This window comes from Carassius auratus, chromosome 34 (assembly GCF_003368295.1).
Source record: "Carassius auratus strain Wakin chromosome 34, ASM336829v1, whole genome shotgun sequence".
Lineage (NCBI taxonomy): Eukaryota > Metazoa > Chordata > Actinopteri > Cypriniformes > Cyprinidae > Carassius > Carassius auratus.
The window spans coordinates 11,317,463-11,341,228 of NC_039276.1; the positions used below are offsets into that span (position 1 = coordinate 11,317,463).

Sequence of the window (23,766 nt, forward strand, 5' to 3'; positions counted from 1 at the left end):
CTCACTAAAAAAAAATTAAAAAGGATTTTCTCAATATTTTGAATGTGTTTTTTTTTTTCACCCTCAGATTGCAGATTTTGAAATGGTTGTATCTAGGCCACATATTGTCCAATCCTATTTAAAGCTTATTTATTTAGCTTTCAGATAATGTATAAATCCCAATTTAGACAAAATTGACCCGTATGACTGGTTTTGACTGGTGGTCACACACACACACACATACACAGCACACACACACATGCACCAGGCATATTGCTATTTTTGTCTATGTACCATCTGAAAATTAAATACTTGAACAAAACAATGACTGTAATTTGCTGCTTAAATTGGTCGTGGTGGAGTGTTTATAGTGGAAAAAATGTAACGTCAAACATGTCCCACTTATCTATAGGCCGGATACCGATAACCAGTAAACCTCCTATCCAAAACCCCAGAAAAGGTTGATTCACAAACTATTCTGTTTTTGATTGAACAGTTGAATGAGTGGCCGTACATACCTGGTTTGGATCACATGCTTTGAACACATGGCATGCCATCTCAGACTCGGGGTTATCCGGCTGACTTTTGATAAGGTAGGCAAAATAAGACAGGTCATGGCTATTGTGGATAAACCTGGATACAAACTGTGCTTTGTGCTCGAATATGAACACGGACGGGTTGCTGCTGTTCGCGGGCACGCAGCGGATCAGAGAGGGCGAGAGATACAGCTGAACTTCTCTGGCCTGTGCGGGACCGGACTCGTTCTTCTCACTTTTCCTCCGGATCTCCGCCAGCAGCCAGGGCAGCATGGGTAGCGTGGTCCGCCTGTCCAGAGACGACCAGCCCATGTACCAAAGAGTAAACCTCTTGTCTGCCTTTTGATTACTGTTATTATCCCCTTTGCCATCCTGTCCCTCCATCTCTCCCAAGGACTCCGGGACAAAGACTTTAGTTGCTTTATGCAACAACCCAGTGCCTTTATTTCACTAAATGCCTAAATAAATACATGCACTGGTCATTTTTGTGTGATAGCAGGTGGAAACATCTCCTGGTGCATTAATGGCACATGGATCACTCACGCTTTTTTTAGTCAGAAGTGCGCAAGGATCGTGTGTCCTGCAGAGCTTAAGTACAATAATAATGGCTTTTAAAATGCAGCGAGGATTTTAGCGGTCAGTTCACTGTTTAAACATAAAATAATCCATTCAATGTGTCTGAAGGCTCGAATAATCCATATATGAAGTTAAAGAATTCGCGTGAGTGTATCCAACTGCTTGAAGGAGGCGCGTTTTATTCCTGCAGATTTCTCGAGTCCCAGCGCTTCGGATTGTGGACGCCGCATCGGACAGACGTCTCCTGTGTGAAGTTGCATCAGCTGGGGTCTTTTAAAGTCGTTGCACATCACTTTTCAGTCGTTACTGAGTCATTTTACGGCGGCGGAGAACAGAGAGTGCTGTTGTTTCAGGAGGAGTGGCCGCAGCAGCCATAGAAGACGTGTTTTCTTTAGCGTGTGTGTGTGTATCTCTGGCTCCCCTGTCTGCCTTCAGGATACACACTGAACTGGCCTAACTGAAGAAAGCAAGTCAACTGTTTATGCTTAGGGTATGTTAACAGTTAACGTTCTAGTTTTACCCTTTTTACTCCAGTGAACGCCTTTATTTTTGAAAGGCGACTTCTTTATATGCTACAAAAGCTATTTTACACCGTTTATTGCCCATGGGCTGACTTTTTGTGACAACATGCCCCGGTTGTGTATATGAAAATTGCCATTACACATAAACACAAGTATGAAACACAAAGTAATTCATGAAAACAGCAAACATTTAAACGGTGACATCCATCAAACCATTATTTTGGCCAATAATGTTTTATATGAATATATAAAAGATATGCGTTTGATGTTTTAAAAAAAAAAGATCCAATACTCAACGGCGCCCTCTGCTGTCTCTCAAAGCTGTAATGGATTTTAATGTACTGTCCTATTTCGAATCAAATACTGTCTAACATACTGCATGCATAGTGTGTATTGTGCAATGTAAACTGTAAACGTTTTGTTACAAAGACTGGCTGAATTCGAAAAGCATGCTACCACTGCTCTTACTATTTCTGTAATAATATTCTACAGAATAAGCACTGTAGAAATAGTAAGAGTAGTCTGCTATTTAGATGTACACAACCTGGATGTGGCAGAAGGAGCCAGCCAAACCATGACCTCCTGATCAGGACCGTGCACAGACATGCAGATGCCCAAACCAAAAAAAAAAAAGGAGGGTGGGTGCTTGTTAAATCAAATTATTCAATTGTTATAAATATACAATTAAAAGAGAAGACAGCACCCATAAGAACTGACTTTATTGTAGATGTTTTGATGAGAGTGGGCTCTCTCTCAGCAGGAGAAGTTGACCCAGCCCCTGCATCTTGGCAACTTTACACTTTTACTGTCATGTGTCCATGTATTTTGGAAACACCCATAATTTCTGCCAGACTGTGAAAAGGAGAAACAGATTGGGGGAACGGAAGGCACCACAGTCGTAGACAGGGATTGAAAATCAGTGTGGTCTGGGTGGGAACTATAATAACCCCACTCATTATATACGCTAAACACTTTAAAAGAGACAGATAGTTGTTTGTGAAATATGTTTTCTCTGTTTTGGAGGAATGAGCATTGTTAAATGATCTCACATTGCTCCATTATTTTAGGTTAGGGGTATGTAATTTTATCAGTTGTTTATTATTCATTCTGAAATACATAGGCCTATTATTATAGTTTACATTAATAACTATTGCTATATAGATGATAACTTTGTCTAGTGCCCTTATGAATGTTGTTGGCCCAACTTTGTGAAAATGTAACTACAATATGAAATAGTTTAGACGTAACATACTTGTTCCACAGATCTCTGCTCTAGTGTTACTATGCTACTGTTTTTTATAGCGTTGATAATGTATCTGACAGATAATATCATGATGTGTTTTTTTGCTTTGCTTTTGCCTTACCAAATGTGGTATCCTGTCAGCAATAAAATGGGCTGGGGGTTCTTTGATGTCTATCAGTTTAAGTTCTGGCAGTGTTGCCAGATATTGCTATGAAAAAATATATAAATAAATAAAAATATCTTTCCACCTGTAGTCACTAATGGCCAGCAAACACTCTGTTTAGTCTGTTCTTAGGAAAGCTACAACTTTGGTGTTTAACATATTGTTTCAGAGATCTTAAAATTACTATTTAAGAGAACTATTTAATATTGAAATGTAAACTTAATTTGGTTGGCTTTATGGTGTAAAAGTTAACCTTCAGAAAACAAATATGACTGTCTGTGAAAGGAAATTATTAGCTATTTTAATTATTATTTATTTCACATTCTTTTGAATCAGATTTAGTCGGTCATTTAGATGGTCATTTTACACCCAGATGGTGCATCTTACCCACCGACTCGACTCGGGTCAACTTACCCCAAACCTGGGTCATACTGAGCCATGGCAACACTTCTTTAGGAGAAGCCATATTTTTTAGAAACCTTTGTCATATATACATTCTGATCATTTAAAATGATAGGAGTAGTTTCATTTGGATAGGATAGATACTTTCATTGAACTTCTGCATCATTTTCCCTTATCTTGAGGACCACAATAGTAAAAAGTGGCTAATTTTACCCCACTTTCCCCTATAAGTATTAGACATTTTATTTAATATTTGACAGCATATATTATACACTAATAAACAACTAATTTAGAACATTTATACTTTATTTGTAACTATTTATAGGCCTACTACTTGGTTTTAATAAAATATTAAGTGTTATAGGTTACTAGTATAAAGACAAGTGATTATAATTGGAAATATATTAAATTACAAGAATTAAAGAGTGACAAACTATCTAAATATTAGATAAGATGATTTACCTGCTGGCTTGCTGGAGCTTTGTATTCATGTTTGCATTGTTGAACTGCCTTTATCAGCCTCCCTTCACTCTTTCTCTTTCCGTCTTCTTTTTTTGTGAAGGCATTTTTATTTTTTTGTCTACAGAGTGTGCCAACAACAGCAACTTTGTTGTAATCTACTGTATATTAGATCTGATCAGGTACAATAATTTGATCAGACCTTCTAATTCTAAGAACATGGATATTTTGTACAAGTTGTTAGCACTTTTAGAAGGCCGAGTCATTACTGACAAAAACAAAAACAAACAAACTACCAACTAATTAATAATACAGAGGATCACATACTATATTGTATACTGCAGAAACATCTTCTGTCATCTGAACCTCTGTATCAATTATTTTAGGTATTAAGTATGTTAATTCAAGTTAATACCTTTTATTAAATATATAACGACTGACAAATGTGGTTTTTTTTTCTTTAATTATGAGATATCAAATTCAGAAATTCAGGCCACAGAGTAGATCATCATAAATTGTCTAACATTAACAATACCACGATTTATTATGATAAAATAAGAACTTCAACCTTGAATATACTGTAACAGTAGAACAAAAAATAAAATGTTAGTGGAAAATTCTATAAATTTACGTAGTTAAACTGTTAAATACTGTACTTAAATGTAAATATTTGGTCATAAAAGACTAAATGGTTCACAATCACTGCTATAAAAATATTACACAGTCTCTAAAACAGAGGCCATTTCCTTGAACTGCCTGTAGAAGTTCTGAGGGACAAAATAACAGAAAGAGAATGGTTAATTGCAGCTGTTCAGACACTTCAGACAGTTGAATTAAATTAGTAAAATGCATACTTTACTTCCATACCTGAAACTGCTGAACTGTCATTTCAAAAGATTTATATGACATCTCCCCTGATGTGTCTGCGATTTTCATCAGAACAGAGATGAACGGGGAGTTGAGGGATCGACATGTATCTGAGCTCACTGCCATTCCCAGCTTCCACTGGATATCTACAAGCTAAGAGTGAAGAAGCTTTATATCAACAACCTGACAGAGAACAGTGGCTGACACATGTTTATACTGTAAACAAGAATCATGTGACACACCTGTCCGATACTAGCCATTGTCAGGTCCTCCTGATGTGCATGTAGAAGAGCAGCATGCTCAGTCCAGAGCTGGTGCACCAACTGTAGGGTTGGTTTGGACCAATTACTGCTGCATTCAGTCAATTTACTGACCAATACATCCCCACTGAGATTGCTCTTTGCAGCTAACCTGTTTAAATAAACATTTATCATAAATTCAAACACAACAGACACACTTCAAACAAGACAAATTGACACATCTATGCAATGGGTGTTTTAAATAAGCCTTTTTAATTCACAAACATTTGCATCAATGACATTTCGTCCTCAGAAAGATAATACTGTACCTAAAATAGTATGACAGCAGTCTTATAATATCTTGAACAGTTTTCTGATCAAGGCTTATCCCAGCTCTTTGAAATCTCTGTGTTAGGAAAATATAAGCATTGCAAAGACATAAAAACAGGTACATGCATGCTTAATTTACAGTATATTTACAGGGATTTCATTTGGTTAACATACATCACAGGATTCGATCAAATCTACTGCTCCATTCTGATCCCGTAGATGAACCAGGATTGACTGAAGCTGAGAAATGAAAAGACGAGTATCAGAACAGTCAATACAACACTTAAAAATAGGACATTCAGTAAATAACTACTATGATAATATGTCAAAATAATCTATGACGTGTGGCATTTTTCTTAGTACAAACTCGTAATGTTTTTCTTCCCATTGTACATGACCACCCAATGTAATGTCACATCTTACCGTTTCTGCAAACAAGTCTTTGGGGAGCTTCTCGAGTTTTTCGACCACACCATCCACACCTGTAATAAATATTGTATCATATTGTATTATACAATAAGAAAAATGTATTAATGCCATATCGACGTATTATGCTCTGTGCAGAAAAGCAGCCAGTATACTGTATATTATTTATATAAAACATATAATAACGTCAGTTTATAAGGTTAATTTTGACTTGCTGCTTTGCTCGAGTCTTTATATTTGCGAGAAAATAGTCACAAAATCTACTCACCAGTTGACAGATCCAATCCTAACATCTTCGACAACTATGGCAATATTTAAGCAATGCTACTACATTCAACCAGCATATGGTAAAAGCGAGACTGTTTTAAAGCATCGATCAAATACTTTAGTCCAGTACTGTTTATAATATCTACTTCTGTAAAAGCAGCTCCAGACCGGAAGTGATAGATCTCATTCAGATTTCCTTTCAAAATAATAGTAAGACAGTCGATTGGTACTAGCTACCATCTGTTGGTGTTTTAAAGGAATAATTCAGAAAAATGAAAAGAGATTACTGAACAAAATAATTGTAATATATATATATATATATATATATATATATATATATATATATATATATATATATATATATATATATATATATATATATATATATATATATATATATATATATATATATATAAATATATATAATATCTAAAATCTTGGATATCCAAAATGCATTTTCAATAAATCCATGCATAACTTTTTATGTGACAATCAGAAATCCAGTTTAAAGTGCAAGCATCGAGTAATTCTCTTATCTAATGTAATCTCATAAAATGCCAAAAAGTCTAAAATACTTTATTTGTTTGACATGAGTTAACCTGAATCATTGTCATCAAAACTTAATAATTGTCATCATTTTTTATCATTATTTTTAAAAACCCTATATTTATTAGTCATAAATATAAAGAGTTCCTTGTACTTTTTCATAAAAAATACGTTCTTTAAATATAACTGAAAGACTAGTATATCGTTAAACAAATAATACATTAAGTAAATGCAAATATTATTATGTTATAATCTTATTGTAGATATTATGTCAAATTATTAATATTCATTAATGTATTGTTTAAGGAAGTCCGGGAGTCGGAGTCACGCCTCTGGAAGTTTCGGATCTTCGCGGGTTTACTTTTTAAGGATGGCTGTGCAAACGGAGAGAGGAATCCCGCTCAGTGCGGTATGAATGTTTATTTATTTATGTTGAAGACATTTGTAATTAACGCGTGATAGTAGACTGCATGCTAATAAATTTAAACTATGCTAATATATTAAAAAGCTTATACGTAATTACTTCTCGCACTGACATGCTGATGAAATATATGTAATCTTAATGTATGTTTTTGCTGTTAACAATGAACAACATATAATTTACAAAGAACAACATATATTTTCACAATGTGTGGAAAACAGATCGTTTAATTGCATGGTCATGCATATGTTTAGCTGTGACGTATGTTTTCGTCGTCCTATCAGAAAGGCTAAAAACTCGATGTTACTTTTAGTTTCGTTTCTCCGTTAATGAGCTTGAATCCAGTTACGTTAACGTTATTCGTTCCAACCTTTCTTTTACTGTCTATGGTTCCGACGCGCGCTTTTTTAAGCTTTGTGCGCCAATAGTCCATCGCACCTTTGTAACTCATATAATGTAAATATTATGCTTTTAAATAGATAAAAGAGTTAGCTATTCTTCAAATTTTCTGTTGAAGTAGTCCAGTTTTCTGGGTAAATTATTCTTTACGTTCTGTGTATATTCTTAACTTTGTGAGAGAAAAAGAACACGCCCTTGAAAATGAACATTAAAACACAGACTTTATTAAGAGCCTGGTCCACTTTAGAAATGCGGAATTGGATATGACAATAAGAAGTAGAAATGGTGATATGCAACATATCAAAACTAACAAAAAACCCATGAGTTCCCGCTAGGCCTGTCAAAAAAGGTGTAGGCCTATGCATTATCAGTAAAAAATGTTATCTATAGAAAAATTAATAATAACGTTTTTACTTCTCTAGTGCTACTAGTTGTGTTGCTTTTTCTTCTTCTTCTTCTTCTTCTTAAATGCTTTGAACAAGTCTCTTCAAAATGTTATATTATTTTTTATGGAGTGTTTTAAGGAAAGATCCTGATTAAATAAATACCCTCATAAAATGTATAATTACTAATGAAATAAAACTTGGGCTCTTTTAAAACTCCAAACTAAAGTATTTTAAATTAAACCAAAATGGGGGGAAAACAAATAATGCCTGTTACATTCAAACCTGCAAACCGATAATATGAAGAAAAATAATATGTAGGTCAGATGACCAGATCCACAGCTTTAGAAAACAATGCATGGTTTCATAAAATGTATTTTAAGGGTTTTGCTTATACATTTTCCTGTGTCTTTGATCCTTTTATAGCTTAATCCAAAGTTCCTTCACACCAACTCCACCAGCCACACCTGGCCGTTCAGTGCTATTGCGGAGCTGATAGGTGAGCGAACACTTCAGATATCACTCATGTGAAAATATGTGTTTAGTTGTTTGGAACAATGGATGTTTGCCCTCAAAAGTTAGATTACTATGTACTTGTAACCTAGTTTCCCTTACATGTATATCCCTGTCTACATATATTAGTACTGTGTATAATAAATTATTTGAGTAATTTTATTGCATCCCATGTATTGCTCAAAGACAGCTAGTCAGGGACAAGTAAGGAAATAAAAGACTAATTTTGTTGCATTAGTTTTCAGGGATACCTCAGTAGATAGCCACTCAAACTCTGATAAATATGTGTAATCTGATCATATTTGAAGTATATGTTTTCTGCCTTAGACAATGCTTACGACCCTGATGTGAGTGCCAAACAGTTTTGGATTGATAAGACAGCAATCAGAGGTCAAGACTGTCTAATTTTCATGGATAATGGAGCAGGAATGGATTATGATAAGATGTACAAAATGCTCAGGTGGGTTAGAACATTAAGTCGACAAACATACATTTGGGTTACATGATCCCCTAATAAACCATTCTAATATGCTGATTTGGTACTAAAGAAACCTTTCTTACTGTAATTGTTGATTGTTAATTAAGTGTGGAAACAAAACAAAATGCTTTTGAAACAGATAGAATGTGTTTTGTGAATATATATATATATATATATATATATATATATATATATATATATGAAGAGTTCAGATGCAAAAGCCTCTACAGTAAGTGCCATCTGGAATTTTCATCTAAAATCCTCTATTTATGTTCAGTTTTTTCACTTTAATAGCCTGGAAAAGTACCTGCACATTGCAATTAAAGTAAAATGACTCGACCTAAGCATAGGAGCTTGATAAAAATCCAAATTTTAGATGAAAATTTCAGATGGCACTTAGAGGCTTTTGCATCTGAACTCTTCATATACTAACCGTTTGTTTAGTAAGTTTTTTTTTCTAATTTTTTATGTCTCTTGCTGCATTTATTTGATCTTAAAAATAATTTTTTATCTCAAAATAAAATAATTAATTTATTTTGAAAATATTCTAATATATAATATTTTGTGTTCCTATCCCTTTCAGTTTTGGCTTCAGTGATAAGGAGACTATAAATGGCCATGTCCCTGTGGGCCTCTACGGCAATGGATTCAAGTCTGGATCCATGCGCTTAGGAAAAGACACTATTGTGTTTTCAAAGAATGGAGAGTCCATGTGTGTGGGCCTGCTGTCCCAGACATATCTTCAGGAGATCCATGCGGAGAATGTCATTGTACCTATTGTCTCATTTAAACGCATCGGACAGTCATATATCCTTACCTTCCAAATAAGCAAAGATAAGCCAAGACCTAAATGGATGGACAGCAAATAATATAAAGAGATGAAGAGGGTATTAGAGAGATGATATTACATATATTAGAAGTCCAGTGACTGATGTCTCTTATAGTCATGTGAGTTTCGGGAATAAGTTGTATTAGCTGTTTTAGGTAAACGTTTCACCACATATTTATATTCTCCAATTGATGTCTTTATCCTTGACCTTTCCTCCCACTCCGACCCGAGTCACAACACACAACGAGTCTTCAGGATATCCTGCGCTACTCTCTGTTCCAGACGGAGGAAGAGCTGCTCTGTGAGCTCAATGCTATCAATGCCACCAATGCACACCATGAGTCCACAGGAACACGAATAATCATCTGGAACCTCCGCAAGTAAGAGTGAAAAGATCACGATTATGTAGTTCAGAGCAGCATACTCTCGAGCTACCAGGCCCACGAATGCATGAATTATATGTTTCAGGAATTTATTTTTATTTTTTTCCTGCTACAGAACATCCACAGACAAATCTGAGTTTGACTTTGACACGGACCGCTATGACATCCAGATTCCATCTGAAGTATATGAGAGTGAAAAGGAGAAATACAAGCAACCGTCTCGTGTATTTCAGTCAAGCCCAGAGAGTGACTTCTCTCTGCGGGTGAGTATTTCACCCTCCTATGTTGAGAAGGTCTAACACAATACAGTCTACATAATGTATTTTCAGATATCACTTATTATGCATTACAGTTTAAAGATCATAAAAGTAATATGAGTCTATGCATGTTACCTTTTCATAGGCATACTGTAGCATCCTATACTTGAAGCCCAGAATGCAGATTATCATTCAAGGACAGAAAGTGAAAACCCAGCTGGTCTCTAAAAGCCTGGCACACATTGCCAAGGATAAATACAAACCCACCTTTCTAAATGTATCCACACAAACAAAAAGGAGCGAGCTGTAATTTCCTGTTTCACAAAGAAACCTTATACATTGTGATAATTATTGGAAATGTTGTTATTGGAAAATTATAAAGAAAGGTGTTCATTTTATGGTTCAAATTCTTATAATTAAAAAACACCCAATGACATAATCAGATAATTAAACTAATTTCTCGGCAGAATACAGGCCTAAATTGGTCAACCAACTCAATGAATGCATACATAGTGAGATTTCCTTGAGTCTTTTCTTCTCAGAGAGAAAGCATTCCTATCACATTTGGCTACAATACCAAGAGCAAAGAACATTACGGAGTCATGATGTACCATAGAAACAGGCTCATCAAAGCCTATGAACGTGTTGCATGTCAAAACAAGGTGATTATTTAAATTTGTAATCAATTATAATTTTTGTTGTTGTTGTTGTTGGTCAAAACACCCCCTCTGCCACTTTCTTTAATGTAAGAAATGTTTTCTAGTTTATAACTTTTACTATTTAGAGTATCTGAATGCAATTTCAATCTTGGTTTTGCATTAGGCAAATGGAAAAGGAGTGGGAGTCATTGCAGTGATAGAGTGCAACTTCCTCAAGCCAACACACAATAAGCAGGACTTTGACTATACAGAAGAATATAGGTGAGTGTGATACTGTATGGGTGGATTGTAGAATATTGTAAGTTTGAGTTTGGAGTGATTCTTTTCTGTTAGTATAGGGGTGTCTGTAACTGAGTACAAACTTCATAATCACGAGAAGAAGGAGGCGGGAAGCGGCAGACATTCAAAATGAAAACTTTAATAGCCAAATAAACACAAAACAGCGCGACAGCCCCTCGCAGACGACTGTCGCGCACAAACAAAAACCAAACACAAAATAAAGCCCAGGCCTGGTCCTCTCTCGTCCTTCACTGTCGTCGCTCCTCTTTTGTATCCTTCCGATCTCCTCCGTTTGACTCGAGACCGGTGAGTGGAGCAGGTGATGCTCATTTCCAAATCACTCCACCGGCCTCGCTCCGTTCCCACGGCCCTTGGCCCCGCCCCACTCGTCACAGTGTCGAACTCAGCTCCTGGAGGGCCACTGCCATTAAGAGTTTAGTTCAAACCCTAATTAAACACAGTGTTGTGTTTGAATGTGCCAACTATGCCCACTATGGTTTCGGACACCACTACAAATGGCTGTTTTTAAATGCATAGGGGGCGTAAACACAGCCTAAGTCTTTAGGAGTGCTAGAAACTCAGGCAGGTGTGTTGGAGTTGGTTGGTGCTACAGTCTGCACTGCAGTGGCCCTCCAGAAGCTGAGTTTGTCTCGTTTGTTAGTGTCTGTATATACTGTCCAGGCCATCTACATACATTCTAACTCTATAACAAGTACATTACATGTTAAATGCTAACAGTATAGGTATTCACATTTAAATTGTTTCATCTAATTATGAATATTTTATTTTGTGAGAACATTTGCTACTTACTCATCAGCGTTGTTTTTTTTTTTGATGAGACAGGCAGGGTTACAAACAATTTGGGGAATTACAAGAATTGCCCGAAGAACCCTTGTTAAGTTCTGTTGTGACACAAGAAATCAATAATATTTATTTTAATATATTTTTGTTCATGCAGGAAAACTATGTACACTTTAGGGGGGAAACTGGAAGACTATTGGAAAGCGATCCGCCAGAAGAAGGGGTTAAACACTACATTACCTATGGAGGATATCCCGTTAGTATACACTCACATACAACTTCAAAACATTCCATTGCCAGTTTATTCATCACATTTAAATATATAACCCTTGTTCCTTGCTTAACATAAAGGAAGCGCCCTGATCAGACCTGGGTTCAGTGTGATGAATGTCAGAAATGGAGGAAACTTCCAGATTGCATCGACATGAATAAGCTCCCTGAAAAATGGTTCTGTCGTTTAAATCCAAACCCCCTGTTCAGGTTTGTTTAATCAGGCTTTTCATTGTATAGCTTTAAAAAAGTTTAACATCTAGATCAAAGCAAAAAGTTCCTAGGAGAATCGTAGAAATATTTTACAGTTTGTCATATTTGTGTGTTTTTGCAACAAAAAATCAATGAATTGCTTAACAAATTGAAATAATATTAGAAATATTAAAATAATAATGATAATAGTACAATACAATTCAGTGCCCTTGAGTAACAGTTCATCAGAAGACATAAATATTACATTAAATAACAGTGAAGTCACCTTTTGATGAATAAATAGTAAAGTAAACAAACAGTGCAGATATAATGATTGTAGTGCAAATTAGCTCATTTAGTCTGATTTAGTCTGAGGTGACAAAAAGCTCAGAGAGCAGTTCTTTATTTAAACTGGTGGCTGGTGGGGGGGGGGGGTTCTGAGGTTCAGAGCTCAGTGGTGCATGGATCAAAAGACGGGGTGGGGGTGTGGTAAGGTCGGGAGGGAGGGAGTTCAGATTCCTGACAGCCTTGTGAATGAAGCTGTCCTTCAGTCTGCTGGTCCTGGCGATGGCAGCAGACAGAAGAAGCCGTGTGACGATGCAGAGGGCTTTGCGGGTGAGATGGGTTCCATAAATGTCCTGAACGGAGGGAAGAGAGACACCAACAAGCTTCTCAGCTGCTCTCACTATGCGTTGAAGAGTCTTCCGGCAGGAGGACATATTGCAGGCGCCATACCACACAGTGATGCAGCTGGTCAGGATGCTCTCGATGGTGCTGCTCACTCTCTCCACAGTCCCACCATGGACGGTCAGAGGAGCATGTTGAGTTTGCACTTTCCTGAAGTCAACAACAATCCCCTTCTTCTTCTCCACATTAAGAGAGAGATTGTTATCATTGCATCTCATAGCCAGGCGACTCACCTCGCTCCTGTAGTTTGTCTTATCTCTGTTGCTAATGAGAACCACCACAGTTGTGTCATCCGCAAACTTAATGAAGAGGTTGGATTTTTTTAAGCAGTTATTTTGAAGACTTTTGAAAGCTTATGAAAATGACATCTATCTAATAACATACATTACCATTTAAAAGTTTGTAATAAATTGCAAGAAATTAATAGATTTTTTTTTAATTGCGGATGGTTCATTAAATTAAACTCTCACAGTTTCCCTGCGGTCCTTGCAAAGCTTATATAGACATGGATAAGTTTCATGTTATGCTTTCTATAACACTTCCCATTGGTGTTGCCTTCTAAGGAACTACTCAAAGCAAACTGACACCTCATCCATCCATATTACTGGTTTTCTAACCTTTTACCTGTCTAGTTTTTAAAATAATGTAAGAGTGTTTGATTAGTAGATTGACTAGTATTAACTACTAAAATACTGTTTTACCGTTTCATTCCTCTGAGCCAAACAGAAACGATTGTTGACGCTTAGTCCCAAATATGAATTCTTTGGAAATATGAACAAACGCAAAGTAAAAGTAAAGTTTGTCATGCTTGCATGAAAACAAATACAAAATAACACATTTGCTTGAGAGAACTATTTGAAAAAGCGTATAAAAACACACAACATAGTACTTTGACATAAAACAAACCAAAAACAAGGTTGAACCAGCGGTACATATCTGATAAAGCATTGGAATTTATGTCTTCAGGTCGAATCAGTGCTGATGCAGATTACAGCCAGTGGATCGATCATTTATATTATGTATATTATGTATACATGTATACATAATATATTATGTAAATAATTCTTACATAGTTTATTACACTTAACTTTTTAACATCAGGAACAATGTTTTGTTTCATGAGCTTTGAAATGATAACAATAATTAGTCATCATAGTTTACTGAATTACCCACATGGTTTTACTAATTCAACAGTTTTTATATATCTACATAATTTTAGTATATTACAGTTATTTTAATAAGTCATAATTATAAACCCAATTCCATTTTGTAAAATTCAATAAAATCAAGAATCTGTGATTTAGTCATTTTCTTTAACTTTAATAAATTTAACAATCTTTGCAAGCAAAAGTGGATCATGGCTTATCACTTTGTGCCAAATTTCATTAGAGAAGTCTCAAACAAATTAAAAATCACACTTCTCAATGAACACAAAGTGAAAAAATCACACAAAGAATTTAGGTATTTCACCTACTACAATATATAATGTTGTGAAAAGATTCAAGGAATCCAGAGAAATTTCAGTCTTTCAAGGGCAAGGCAGGAAATCTCAGTTGCATGTGCATGAGTCATGACCTTTGAACCCTCAGATGGCTCTGCCTAAGAAACTGTCATGCTGCGGTGTTAAATATAGCCACATGGCCTCAGGAGTACTTCAGAAAATCACTGTCACTAAACCCAGTCTGCCACTGCATCAATAAATGGAACTTGAATCACTGTTACTCTATGAGAAAGCCATAGATCAATTCTATGCAGTGATGCTGTGGGTTCTCTGGGCCCAAGCTCATCTCAGAAAGACAGTGGAAATGTGTGCTGTGGTCAGATGAGTCCACATTTCAACTTGTTTCTGGAAAAAGTGGATGTAGAGATCTCATTCCTAAAGACCAAATGGACCATTCAGACTTTCATCAGTGACAGATGCAAAAGCAGACATCTGTCATGGTGGGTGCAGCAGAACAAACAACATGGGTGACTGGCATATGTGCGAATGTACCACTGACATGGACGCATATATTGAAATTGTACAGAGACATATACTGCCATCAAGATGACATCTTTCGTGGGAAGTCCATGGTTATTAGATCAAGACAATGCCAGGTCTCGTTCTGGAAGTGCTACAACAGTGTGTTTTTTATGATACAGAGAGGATGTGCTAGACTGGCCTGCATGCAGTCCAGATCTGTCTCTTATTGAAAATGTCATGAAAAGAAGAATTAGACAATGACGATCACAGACTGCTGAGCATCTGAAGTCTTGAATCTTGCAACCTGTAACCATCTTACTTTTTTTTCCTTATGGATTTACATCTCTGAACAGACATAGGGTCAGATTTACTAACAGCCTGCACCAGCGCAAACCATCTTTTGGTGTTAAAATAGTACTGTCAGAATTTACTGAAGGACATTATTATCACTGTTATTTTTGCTCCTGACCTTATTGAATGTGCATTTGTAGGAGAATGTAAAAATGAATCACAATGTGATTAACTAACGTTTGCATTTGTCAAATTACTGGTATTTGTGCCATTAATGCTCCAAAAAAGCATGTCTTAAAGCAGACACCAAATATGCACATTGGCAATGAATCACCCTCAAAAAGTTTTTTTTTTTTTTTTTTGCAATCTCATGCTAATTTCCCGTTTAGTAAATCAGGCCCATAATATGTGAAAACACAGATGTAATGTGTGTGTGTGTGTGTGTATGTGTGTGTGTGTGTGTGTGTGTGTGTGTGTGCAAATCTCGAAACGTCCTAGCTCAAACAGCTATTCTTTCTACATCCAGGCGATGTGAACAAGAAGAAGAACCTGAAGATTCTGAAAATGAAACTACAGCATACCTGAAAACGTACAAACAGCAGTGAGTGAAAAATGTGTTGCAACAATTTATGTGTTTTGTTATCTGACTATGAATAAATAGACTCATTGTATAACCTAAGATATTAATAAGATAAGCCAGTGATTTGTTCAAAAGATGGGTTTCATATACCAGGTGTCCAGAGGTAATATAGTTGGACACTGATGTGCTTTATGTTGCCACAGGGAGAGAAACCTCAAGAAACAGCAAGAACAGAGAAGAACTCAGGTAATAATGTATTTCTCCATCCAGTGGTGGTGTGTTTTTTGCATTCTTATCTTTCCAGTCTTTATTTATTTATTTTATTATTATTATTAATTTAATTGGGGATTTCTTTGTAATTTAATTGGGATTAGATTGAAGAAATCGGGTTAAGGCAGGGACAGCAGAGAAATGCAGCGCAGCTTCAACAGAGCGAGGATCTGAGAAAAAAAGTTGACATTGTGCATCAGTTCTATCAAAAAGTATGTTTTTTTTTTTTTTGTTTTGTTTTTTTACAATGCATAATTAAGTAATTATAAATTCATGGAATATATTTAAGTCTTCCTTTTTGTTTCCATAGGCCCCTTCCTCACCCAGATCATCTACAGCCTCTTTGACATTGATGAGCTCTTTTAATTCAATGCCCCAATCACAGTCTGGTGAGGTTAAATTTTGTGTGTGCATTTGTTTTTGATACAGAACCTAGATTATTCTATTATTATTTTGTGTTTCAACAGTTTCTAGCCCCTCGGACAGCATACCAGTGATTTCAAATACCATGTCCCTCTCCACTCCTAAAAGGTATATCATTCTCATTCTTTCTTTCTCTCATTTTACGCATGTATTTCTATCAACTCTCTTAATTCTGTTTATATAATTTTGAAACCAAGCTAAACTTTTTTGTTTTACAGAACAAAAAGAAGTCTAGGATTGTCCCAGAGCCTAAATGTAAAAAGAGCAAGAACATCACATGACTACTGTAGCAACACTCCAGATAGTCCATCAACATCCACCACTACATCAGATGCCATAAACTCACCTTTGGGGAGTGTGAACTACAATGGAAATAAAGTTGATGAAAACAATGAAGAGAGCAGTGACAATGATGACGTTGTTATCGATGAAACCCACAGCACGCCAAGAACCAAAGCCTTTGACCTTTCCAAGGTGAAGACAGAAGAAAAGACCAGTGATGATGCACCAGAATTAAATATGGAGTGTAGTGATCAAGCTTCCATGGAAACTGAAACTGAAGACACCAGAAAGGAAACAGTGGAGGCATCAACTTCCAGTGGCCAAACAAGCATAAAAACCCAAACAGAACGTCTGACTGTAAAGGCAGAGGAAGGCCAGCAGATAAGAAATGAGATCAAGAAAGAAAAGATTGAGAATGATGCAAGACAGATGGAACAGAGCACTAATGAGGTAGAAAGCAGGATAAGTAACAATACAGAAATAATCAAAGACCCAATGGAGGTTGAGAAATGTAGCGGTGTAGAAGCCTTTAGACCAAATCTCATGAAGCTAGAGGAGATACCTAAGGAGAATAAGATTTTTGAACAGCATGCAAACTCAGATGTAGAAAACCAGGAAAGTATGACACCAACAACTTCCAAGACATCACTTTTTTCTGACAGAGACATAGACCTTATGCCAAGCCATGAAGCACAGAAGCAACAGGATAACCTTCTAGATCTCCTGGAGGCCACAGCCCGGGAGAGAGATGAATTGAGAGGTCAAGTTCAGGAGAAAGAAATCAAACTCTTGAAACTCACCAGGAAAAAGGACTGCAACCATCAGAGCATCCAGACAGATCCATCAGAGGAACAAAAATATAAGACTCTCTACTTACAGGCCACCCAGTGCATCAAAGAGCTTACAGAAGAAAGGGATGAGCTGAAAAAGAAACAGGTGGTGTTGCAAATCAAAGCTGAAAAAGAGGCTCAGGATGAGGTGTGTCATGACCGGTTGGAAGCTAGGGAGGAGGAACACTCATTAACAACGAGTGTTTATGGAAATATAGATGATGAAATGGCTCTTCAAGTGGACCTTCTCCTCAGAGAGCTGGACAAGCGCAACACAGAATGCATTGAACTGAGAAGTAAGGTGAGAACCTGATATTTTTGACTCTCTTAATTCTTGTAACTAATAAGAAATTACAAGAGACCCTGTTGAAAAGACCAGCATGAACTTCCAGCCAGCTTAGTACAGGTTTGATGCTGTTCAAGGTGATTTTGCCAAAAAAATCACAAATTCTGTTATTTACTCACCACTCATGATGTTCAATATCTGTGACTTCTACAGTACCAGTAGTTCCAACTCAAATCTGTACCTGCTTGAAGTCACCTGTTTTTGAATGCTCCTGTGATTCTGTGCGCGCTCCAAAAAGTTTATATTTACAATGTGTTTTAGCACAATTGAGAATTGTAGCCAATCACATGCATCTCTGTTGAAAGCAATGGCCAATCAGAGGTGTTGTTTACTGTAGGTTAGTCAAAATCCACTCTGAACTCATTTTTGTTACCACAAGTTTACAGAGTTCTACACACTCACAGATCTCCTGAGAAAAAAAATAATACACTCTATGTAAGTAAGAGATTATGTAGTTAGTTATTGATTATATCCATAAACTGTATACAATTTTTAACAAATTAAATCAGTCAAATGTACATACTCAATGGCAGCCTTGCAAAGTTTAGAAAGTGTTTTTTCAGTTAGAGAAGATCTAATCATAGAAATTAGATACACTATTAAACATTAGACACCTTTGAAAAAGCTGATAAGATAGCAAAAAAAAAAAAAAACACTGAAAAAAGAGCAGATAGAAATTAATATTTCAACAGGGATAGGCTAAAGCTAAGAGAATGAGGGATAGAAAGAAATAGACTCAACACTTTGTTATTATAGATAATAAGAATAATCTAGGATGTGGTACGGAAGTTTTAAGCGGCCATGCATTATAATATTTTTCTTCTTGTTTTCTCATTTTAATGAATTAATTTTCTCGTTATCTCGACATAACGAAGTTCGTTTTCTCGTTATAACGACTTCATTTTCTCTTTTTCTCAACATAACGAAGTTCGTTTTCTCATTATAACGAATTAATTTTCTCTAAGAAGTTACAAAACTGCGCCAGCAGGTGGCACTATAGACCTGAATATAACTGATGTGGTGTTGTACTATCCACTTTACTGTACGCGGACCTTCCTCGTGATCGCTATAATTTGTGCAGTCTTCATTACTGACATTTAATTAATTCATAAATGTTAAATGCTTGAATCAGTATGAATATTTTGTGTATTAAGTTCCTGCTAGATGCATGAGTTTCACCAACGCGTTCTGTGTCATAAAATAACTGCTTATCAAAACCAAGGTTGACATCACTGTATTCTGTTTATCTACAGTAGGACGGGATTTAACGATGTAGGCTGATGTGCTTCTTTTCCTTATTAGTACTAATCTTTATTGTTAACCATATTGATGAGAAATGTGATATGTATGCAAAATCCATAGGCTAATTCAATTCAGTTTTGTTCAATAATGTTGTAATCGTTTTTTTCTACACACACACACACACACTACACGTAGTCCTACACATGGACGCTCTTTTCAAACAGAAGCTTGTAACACACATGATATCTGCCACATCATATAATGACTACTACAAATTACAAATTATATATAATTTTATTTCAAATAACGGGAAAATGAAAAGTGAGTTTAATCCAAGCAGCTCTAATTTCGCGGTGTTGCCATTTAAACATGTTAATTACAAAAACAAAATGTTCATTGTACTGTCTCTGGAAAAATCAACAGTGATTGATCAGCCTTTATTTATATACAGTATTGTAGACCTTATTACCTAGGCGAAACTAAATTTGCTGAAATATAGGCTACAGTAAGAGCACCTGCATGGTTGTCCATCAGATGCCTGTCAAAGTTGAGTTCGTTACTATAGCAACAGTAAAACTGTCATGTCGTTATAACGAGAAAACAAACATTCGTTATGTCGAGATAACGAGAAAAATAAGTCGTTATAACGAGAAAACAAACATTCGTTATGTCGAGATAACGAGAAAAATAAGTCGTTATAACGAGAAAACGAACTTCGTTATGTCGAGATAACGTGAAAAATAGAAAATTAAGTCGTTATAACGAAAAAACAAAAAGGAAAAAAAAATTATAATGCATGGCCGCTTAGAACTTCCGTAGTTTTTAGTTTTTATTAAGTAAAGTTTCTGACAAGTTCCTCTGCACACTTCTGTACCGTAGTTGGCAATATGCAATAATTTCAAGTTCCAAATGCCAGATAAGAAGAACATCAGGAGCTTTTGCGTGAGTGAGCTCGGTCAGTTCCGCTACCACCTCAGTGGTCTCCAAACTTGTTCCTGGATGACTGGTGTCCTACAGAGTTTAGCTCAAACTCTAATAAAACACACCTGAAACAACTAATCAAGGTTTTACTAGGTACACTAGAAAGTTGGAGTAAACTCTGCAGGACACCGGCCCTTCAGAAGCGAGTCTGGAGACCCCTGCTCTAACAAATCCATTCACAATTTAAAGGTAATTTTTTTGTTTGATCAAGCAAAAAGATAAATTCATAAATTCACTAAATTGTTCTGCGAGTCATTGCTATTATTGACAGATGAAAGGCAACCATAGACTGTATAAAAACAGGCAACTGAGCTAATGCGCGATCCTCTGCTGCCATCTACTGGTTATAAAAGTAAATTCATGATATTTTAATGTTAAAAGTCTTTGTTTTCCACCAGGATTTCTTTGATTCAACTGCTCAATTCTGCAATCTTTTAATGAACATTAGGAAACATCAAAATTTTGGTTGAATGGACTGTGAATGGAGGGACAGAAATCTCTAAAAGATTTTAGTATTTTAAATATGAACAAATGCCTTACGTTTTTTAATTACATGAGGGTGACTAAACGAGGACAGATATTTCATTTTTGGAACTAACCATTATACTAATGAAGCTGACTGACCATGAAAGCCTTACTGGTTTAGATGTAACAGTCTCCTAGTCCACAAAAGCTGGATTTTCTTCCATTAATTGAATGGTCAGGATTCAGTTGTTTTTCTTTTTTCCTTTCTTTCATTCTTTATCCTCCACAAACTGTATACTCAAAGTTGGACAGCTTGGAGCAAGAGAAAGCTCAATGTGAACAGTTGCAGAGGGAAGTAGTAGAGCTAAGGAAACAGAAAGAGGAGAAGGACCGTAACACCAGTTCAGAACAAACATGCAACGCAAATACAGCTGCAAACCTTGTGAATGGGATCAAAATGGAAAGAGAGAGCAATAAAAGACCTGTGGAGGGAGAGAACACAGTGACACCGACCAAGTAAGAGCCTTGTTGACTTGTTTCAAAGCTTTTCAATGTTATGTGGCATTTCTGTACATGCTTACTAGGAGTCACGTTTTGATGCACATATATAAATCTGCTCTTTCTCACTTCTGTCATCAGGTTGAGGGAGCTGAGGTACAGCATTGCCCGTTTATTGGTCACTTTTGTTCCTGCTCTGGACCTCGACCAAGTGAATTATGACTGTGAGGTCATAGATGAGATTTTAAATCAGGTCCTACAGGAGATTGCCCCCACTGAGACCACTATTACTTAAAACCAGTTGTCAAAGTGTTCAGCCTAGGTTAATGTTTTGTTCATGAAGACAATTTTCTTTTTATTTCACTTAAAAAAAATAAAAAACTATTAAATTATTAAGTTTTTATTTTTCCTGATTAACACTTATGGTTGTTTGGGCAAGTTTTACATTCTTTTATAAATTATTGTTTTTGTTGGTGGTGGTGGTTTTCTGGTTATCGTAATAGAAATAAGTTGTTTCAAGAATAAAGTTTGACATTTCTGTCACAAAGACTTAAGCTTGTAAAGCTTGCAAATGTTCTGCCATTTCATGATAGGTTTCTGTAATTTTTCTGATATGCAGTTGTTTGTATTTCTGATACACATTATATTGTTTACACAGTTATGAATGGATAACAGCAGTAGGGGGTGCTACTCAAATTGTGTACCACCAGATCTGTGTATAATGTTGGACATAGTAGCCTACTGTTTTTAAAAAAAGAAAATGGTTTATATATATATATATATATATATATATATAAAATAAAATTTATATTTGTTTGATTACAAATTGTTCTTCCTGTCTTTCTTGTTTACATGAGATATATATCACCAACATGACGACATTATTCAACATTTAAAAAAATATATCTTCTAGAAATAATGTTGTCCACAAACCCGATTCCAAAAAAGTTGAGACAATGTAAAAAATGTGAATAAAAACAGAATGCAATGATGTGGAAGTTTCAAATTTCAATATTTTATTCAGAATACAACTTAGATGACATATTAAATGTTTAAACTGAGAAAATGTATAATTTTAAGGGAAAACACATCTCAAAAAAGTTGGGACATGGCCATCTTTAGCACTGGTTGGCATCCCGTCTTCTTTTTATAACAGTGTGCAAATGTCTTGGGACTGAGGAGACAAGTTGCTCAAGTTTAGGAATAGAAATGTTGTCCCATTCTTGTCTGATACAGGCTTCTAGTTGCTCAGCTGTCTTAGGTCTTCTTTGTCGCATCTTCCTCTTTATGATGCATCAAATGTTTTCTATGAGTGAAAGATCTGGACTGCAGGCTGGCCATTTCAGTACCTGGATCCTTCTTCTACATAGATATGATGTTGAAATTGATGCAGTACGTGGTATGGCATTGTCATGTTGGAAAATGCAAGGTCTTCCCTAAAAGAGACAACGTCTGGATGGGAGCATATGTTGTTCTAGAACTTGGATATACCTTTCAGCATTGATGGTGCCTTTTTAGATGTGTAAGCTGCCCATGCCACACGCACTCATCATAGATGCATGCTTCTGAACTGAGCGCTGATAACAACTTGGGTTGTCCTTGTCCTCTTTAGACCGGATGACATGGCATCCCAGTTTTCCAAAAAGAACTTTACATTTTGATTCAGTTTTCCACTTTGCCACAGTCCATTTTAAATTAGCCTTGGCCCAGAGAAAATGTCTTATTTTTTTACCTATGAAGTTTTACCCGGCAATGGGGAATGGCAAGGTGGATTGTGTTCACTGACAATGTTTTCTGGAAGTATTCATGAGCCCGTGTTGTGATTTCCATTACAGCAGCATTCCTGTATTTGATGCAGTGCTGTCTAAGGCCCGAAAATCACAGGTATCCAGTATGGTTTTCCGACCTTGACCCTTACGCACAGAGATTGTTCCAGATTCTCTGAATATTTGGATGATATTATGCACTGTAGATGATGATAACTTCAAACTCTTTGCAATTTTTCTTTGAAAAACTGCTTTCTGATATTGCTCCACTATTTTTCGCTGCAGCAGGGGGAATTGGTGATCTTCTGGCCATCTTGACTTGAGAGACACTGTCACTCTGAGGTGAGCATGATTTCAAAAAGTACAACATGTTCCTGGATAAACATCATTGATGATCCTGGAACAACATTCCAATCAACCAATGAGAATAGAGATAACACTTTTCAGGAAATATCTGTTTCAGACCTAAAAGCAGGGTTAGGTGCTTCTTCACCCTTGTTATCAGCTATCATTTCCCACTGATTTTAGGAATAAATTATGGGCAGGGTTAGGGTAGGGATTAGGTTAAATCTATATTTTGGACAATAATGTTGATCTAGGAACATGTCTTACTTGAGAAAATCACGGTGACTGCCACTATGAGAGGCTCTTTTTATACCCAATCATGTTGCCAATTCACCTAATAAGTTGCAAATTGGTTCTCAAGCTGTTCCTTATATGTACA

At 36.1% G+C, this 23,766-nt stretch overlaps 3 protein-coding genes across 13 annotated transcripts in view; 1 reads left to right on the plus strand and 2 right to left on the minus strand.

The window, feature by feature from the left end:
- Window positions 1-1,738, minus strand: part of LOC113053171 (TBC1 domain family member 4-like) — a 55,293-nt gene extending 53,555 nt beyond the window's left edge. For 5 of the 10 annotated variants that reach the window (XM_026217971.1, XM_026217969.1, XM_026217970.1 and 2 more), the window contains exon 1: window positions 498-1,737. In XM_026217971.1, the coding sequence (XP_026073756.1) occupies window positions 498-899 (402 nt within the window). In that variant the 5' untranslated portion in view covers window positions 900-1,737. Of the gene's footprint in view, window positions 1-497 lie in introns of all 10 variants that reach the window. The other 5 variants (XM_026217978.1, XM_026217979.1, XM_026217974.1 and 2 more) reach the window with 2 other exon arrangements.
- A 2,589-nt stretch (window positions 1,739-4,327) lies between these two features.
- Window positions 4,328-6,209, minus strand: LOC113053748 (COMM domain-containing protein 6-like). Its single transcript, XM_026219019.1, has 7 exons — window positions 6,010-6,209; window positions 5,739-5,797; window positions 5,490-5,555; window positions 5,315-5,391; window positions 4,989-5,157; window positions 4,747-4,899; window positions 4,328-4,646 (listed from the first exon to the last, which is right to left on the minus strand). Exons 1-7 carry the CDS (start codon window positions 6,032-6,034, stop codon window positions 4,596-4,598), a joined length of 600 nt encoding a protein of 199 aa, XP_026074804.1. The 5' UTR covers window positions 6,035-6,209; the 3' UTR covers window positions 4,328-4,595.
- A 662-nt stretch (window positions 6,210-6,871) lies between these two features.
- Window positions 6,872-22,102, plus strand: LOC113053174 (MORC family CW-type zinc finger protein 3-like). Of its 2 annotated transcripts, XM_026217983.1 has the most exons (19): window positions 6,872-6,963; window positions 8,184-8,256; window positions 8,598-8,730; window positions 9,332-9,555; window positions 9,798-9,957; window positions 10,076-10,223; window positions 10,363-10,494; window positions 10,760-10,879; window positions 11,040-11,137; window positions 12,114-12,212; window positions 12,308-12,436; window positions 15,886-15,960; window positions 16,143-16,185; window positions 16,314-16,421; window positions 16,520-16,598; window positions 16,677-16,740; window positions 16,851-18,045; window positions 21,083-21,294; window positions 21,418-22,102. In XM_026217983.1, exons 1-19 carry the CDS (start codon window positions 6,925-6,927, stop codon window positions 21,569-21,571), a joined length of 3,285 nt encoding a protein of 1,094 aa, XP_026073768.1. In that variant the 5' UTR covers window positions 6,872-6,924; the 3' UTR covers window positions 21,572-22,102. The 2 variants fall into 2 exon arrangements, with proteins under 2 accessions (XP_026073768.1, XP_026073769.1); XM_026217984.1 differs by lacking the exon at window positions 10,363-10,494.
- Window positions 22,103-23,766: the final 1,664 nt, after the last annotated feature.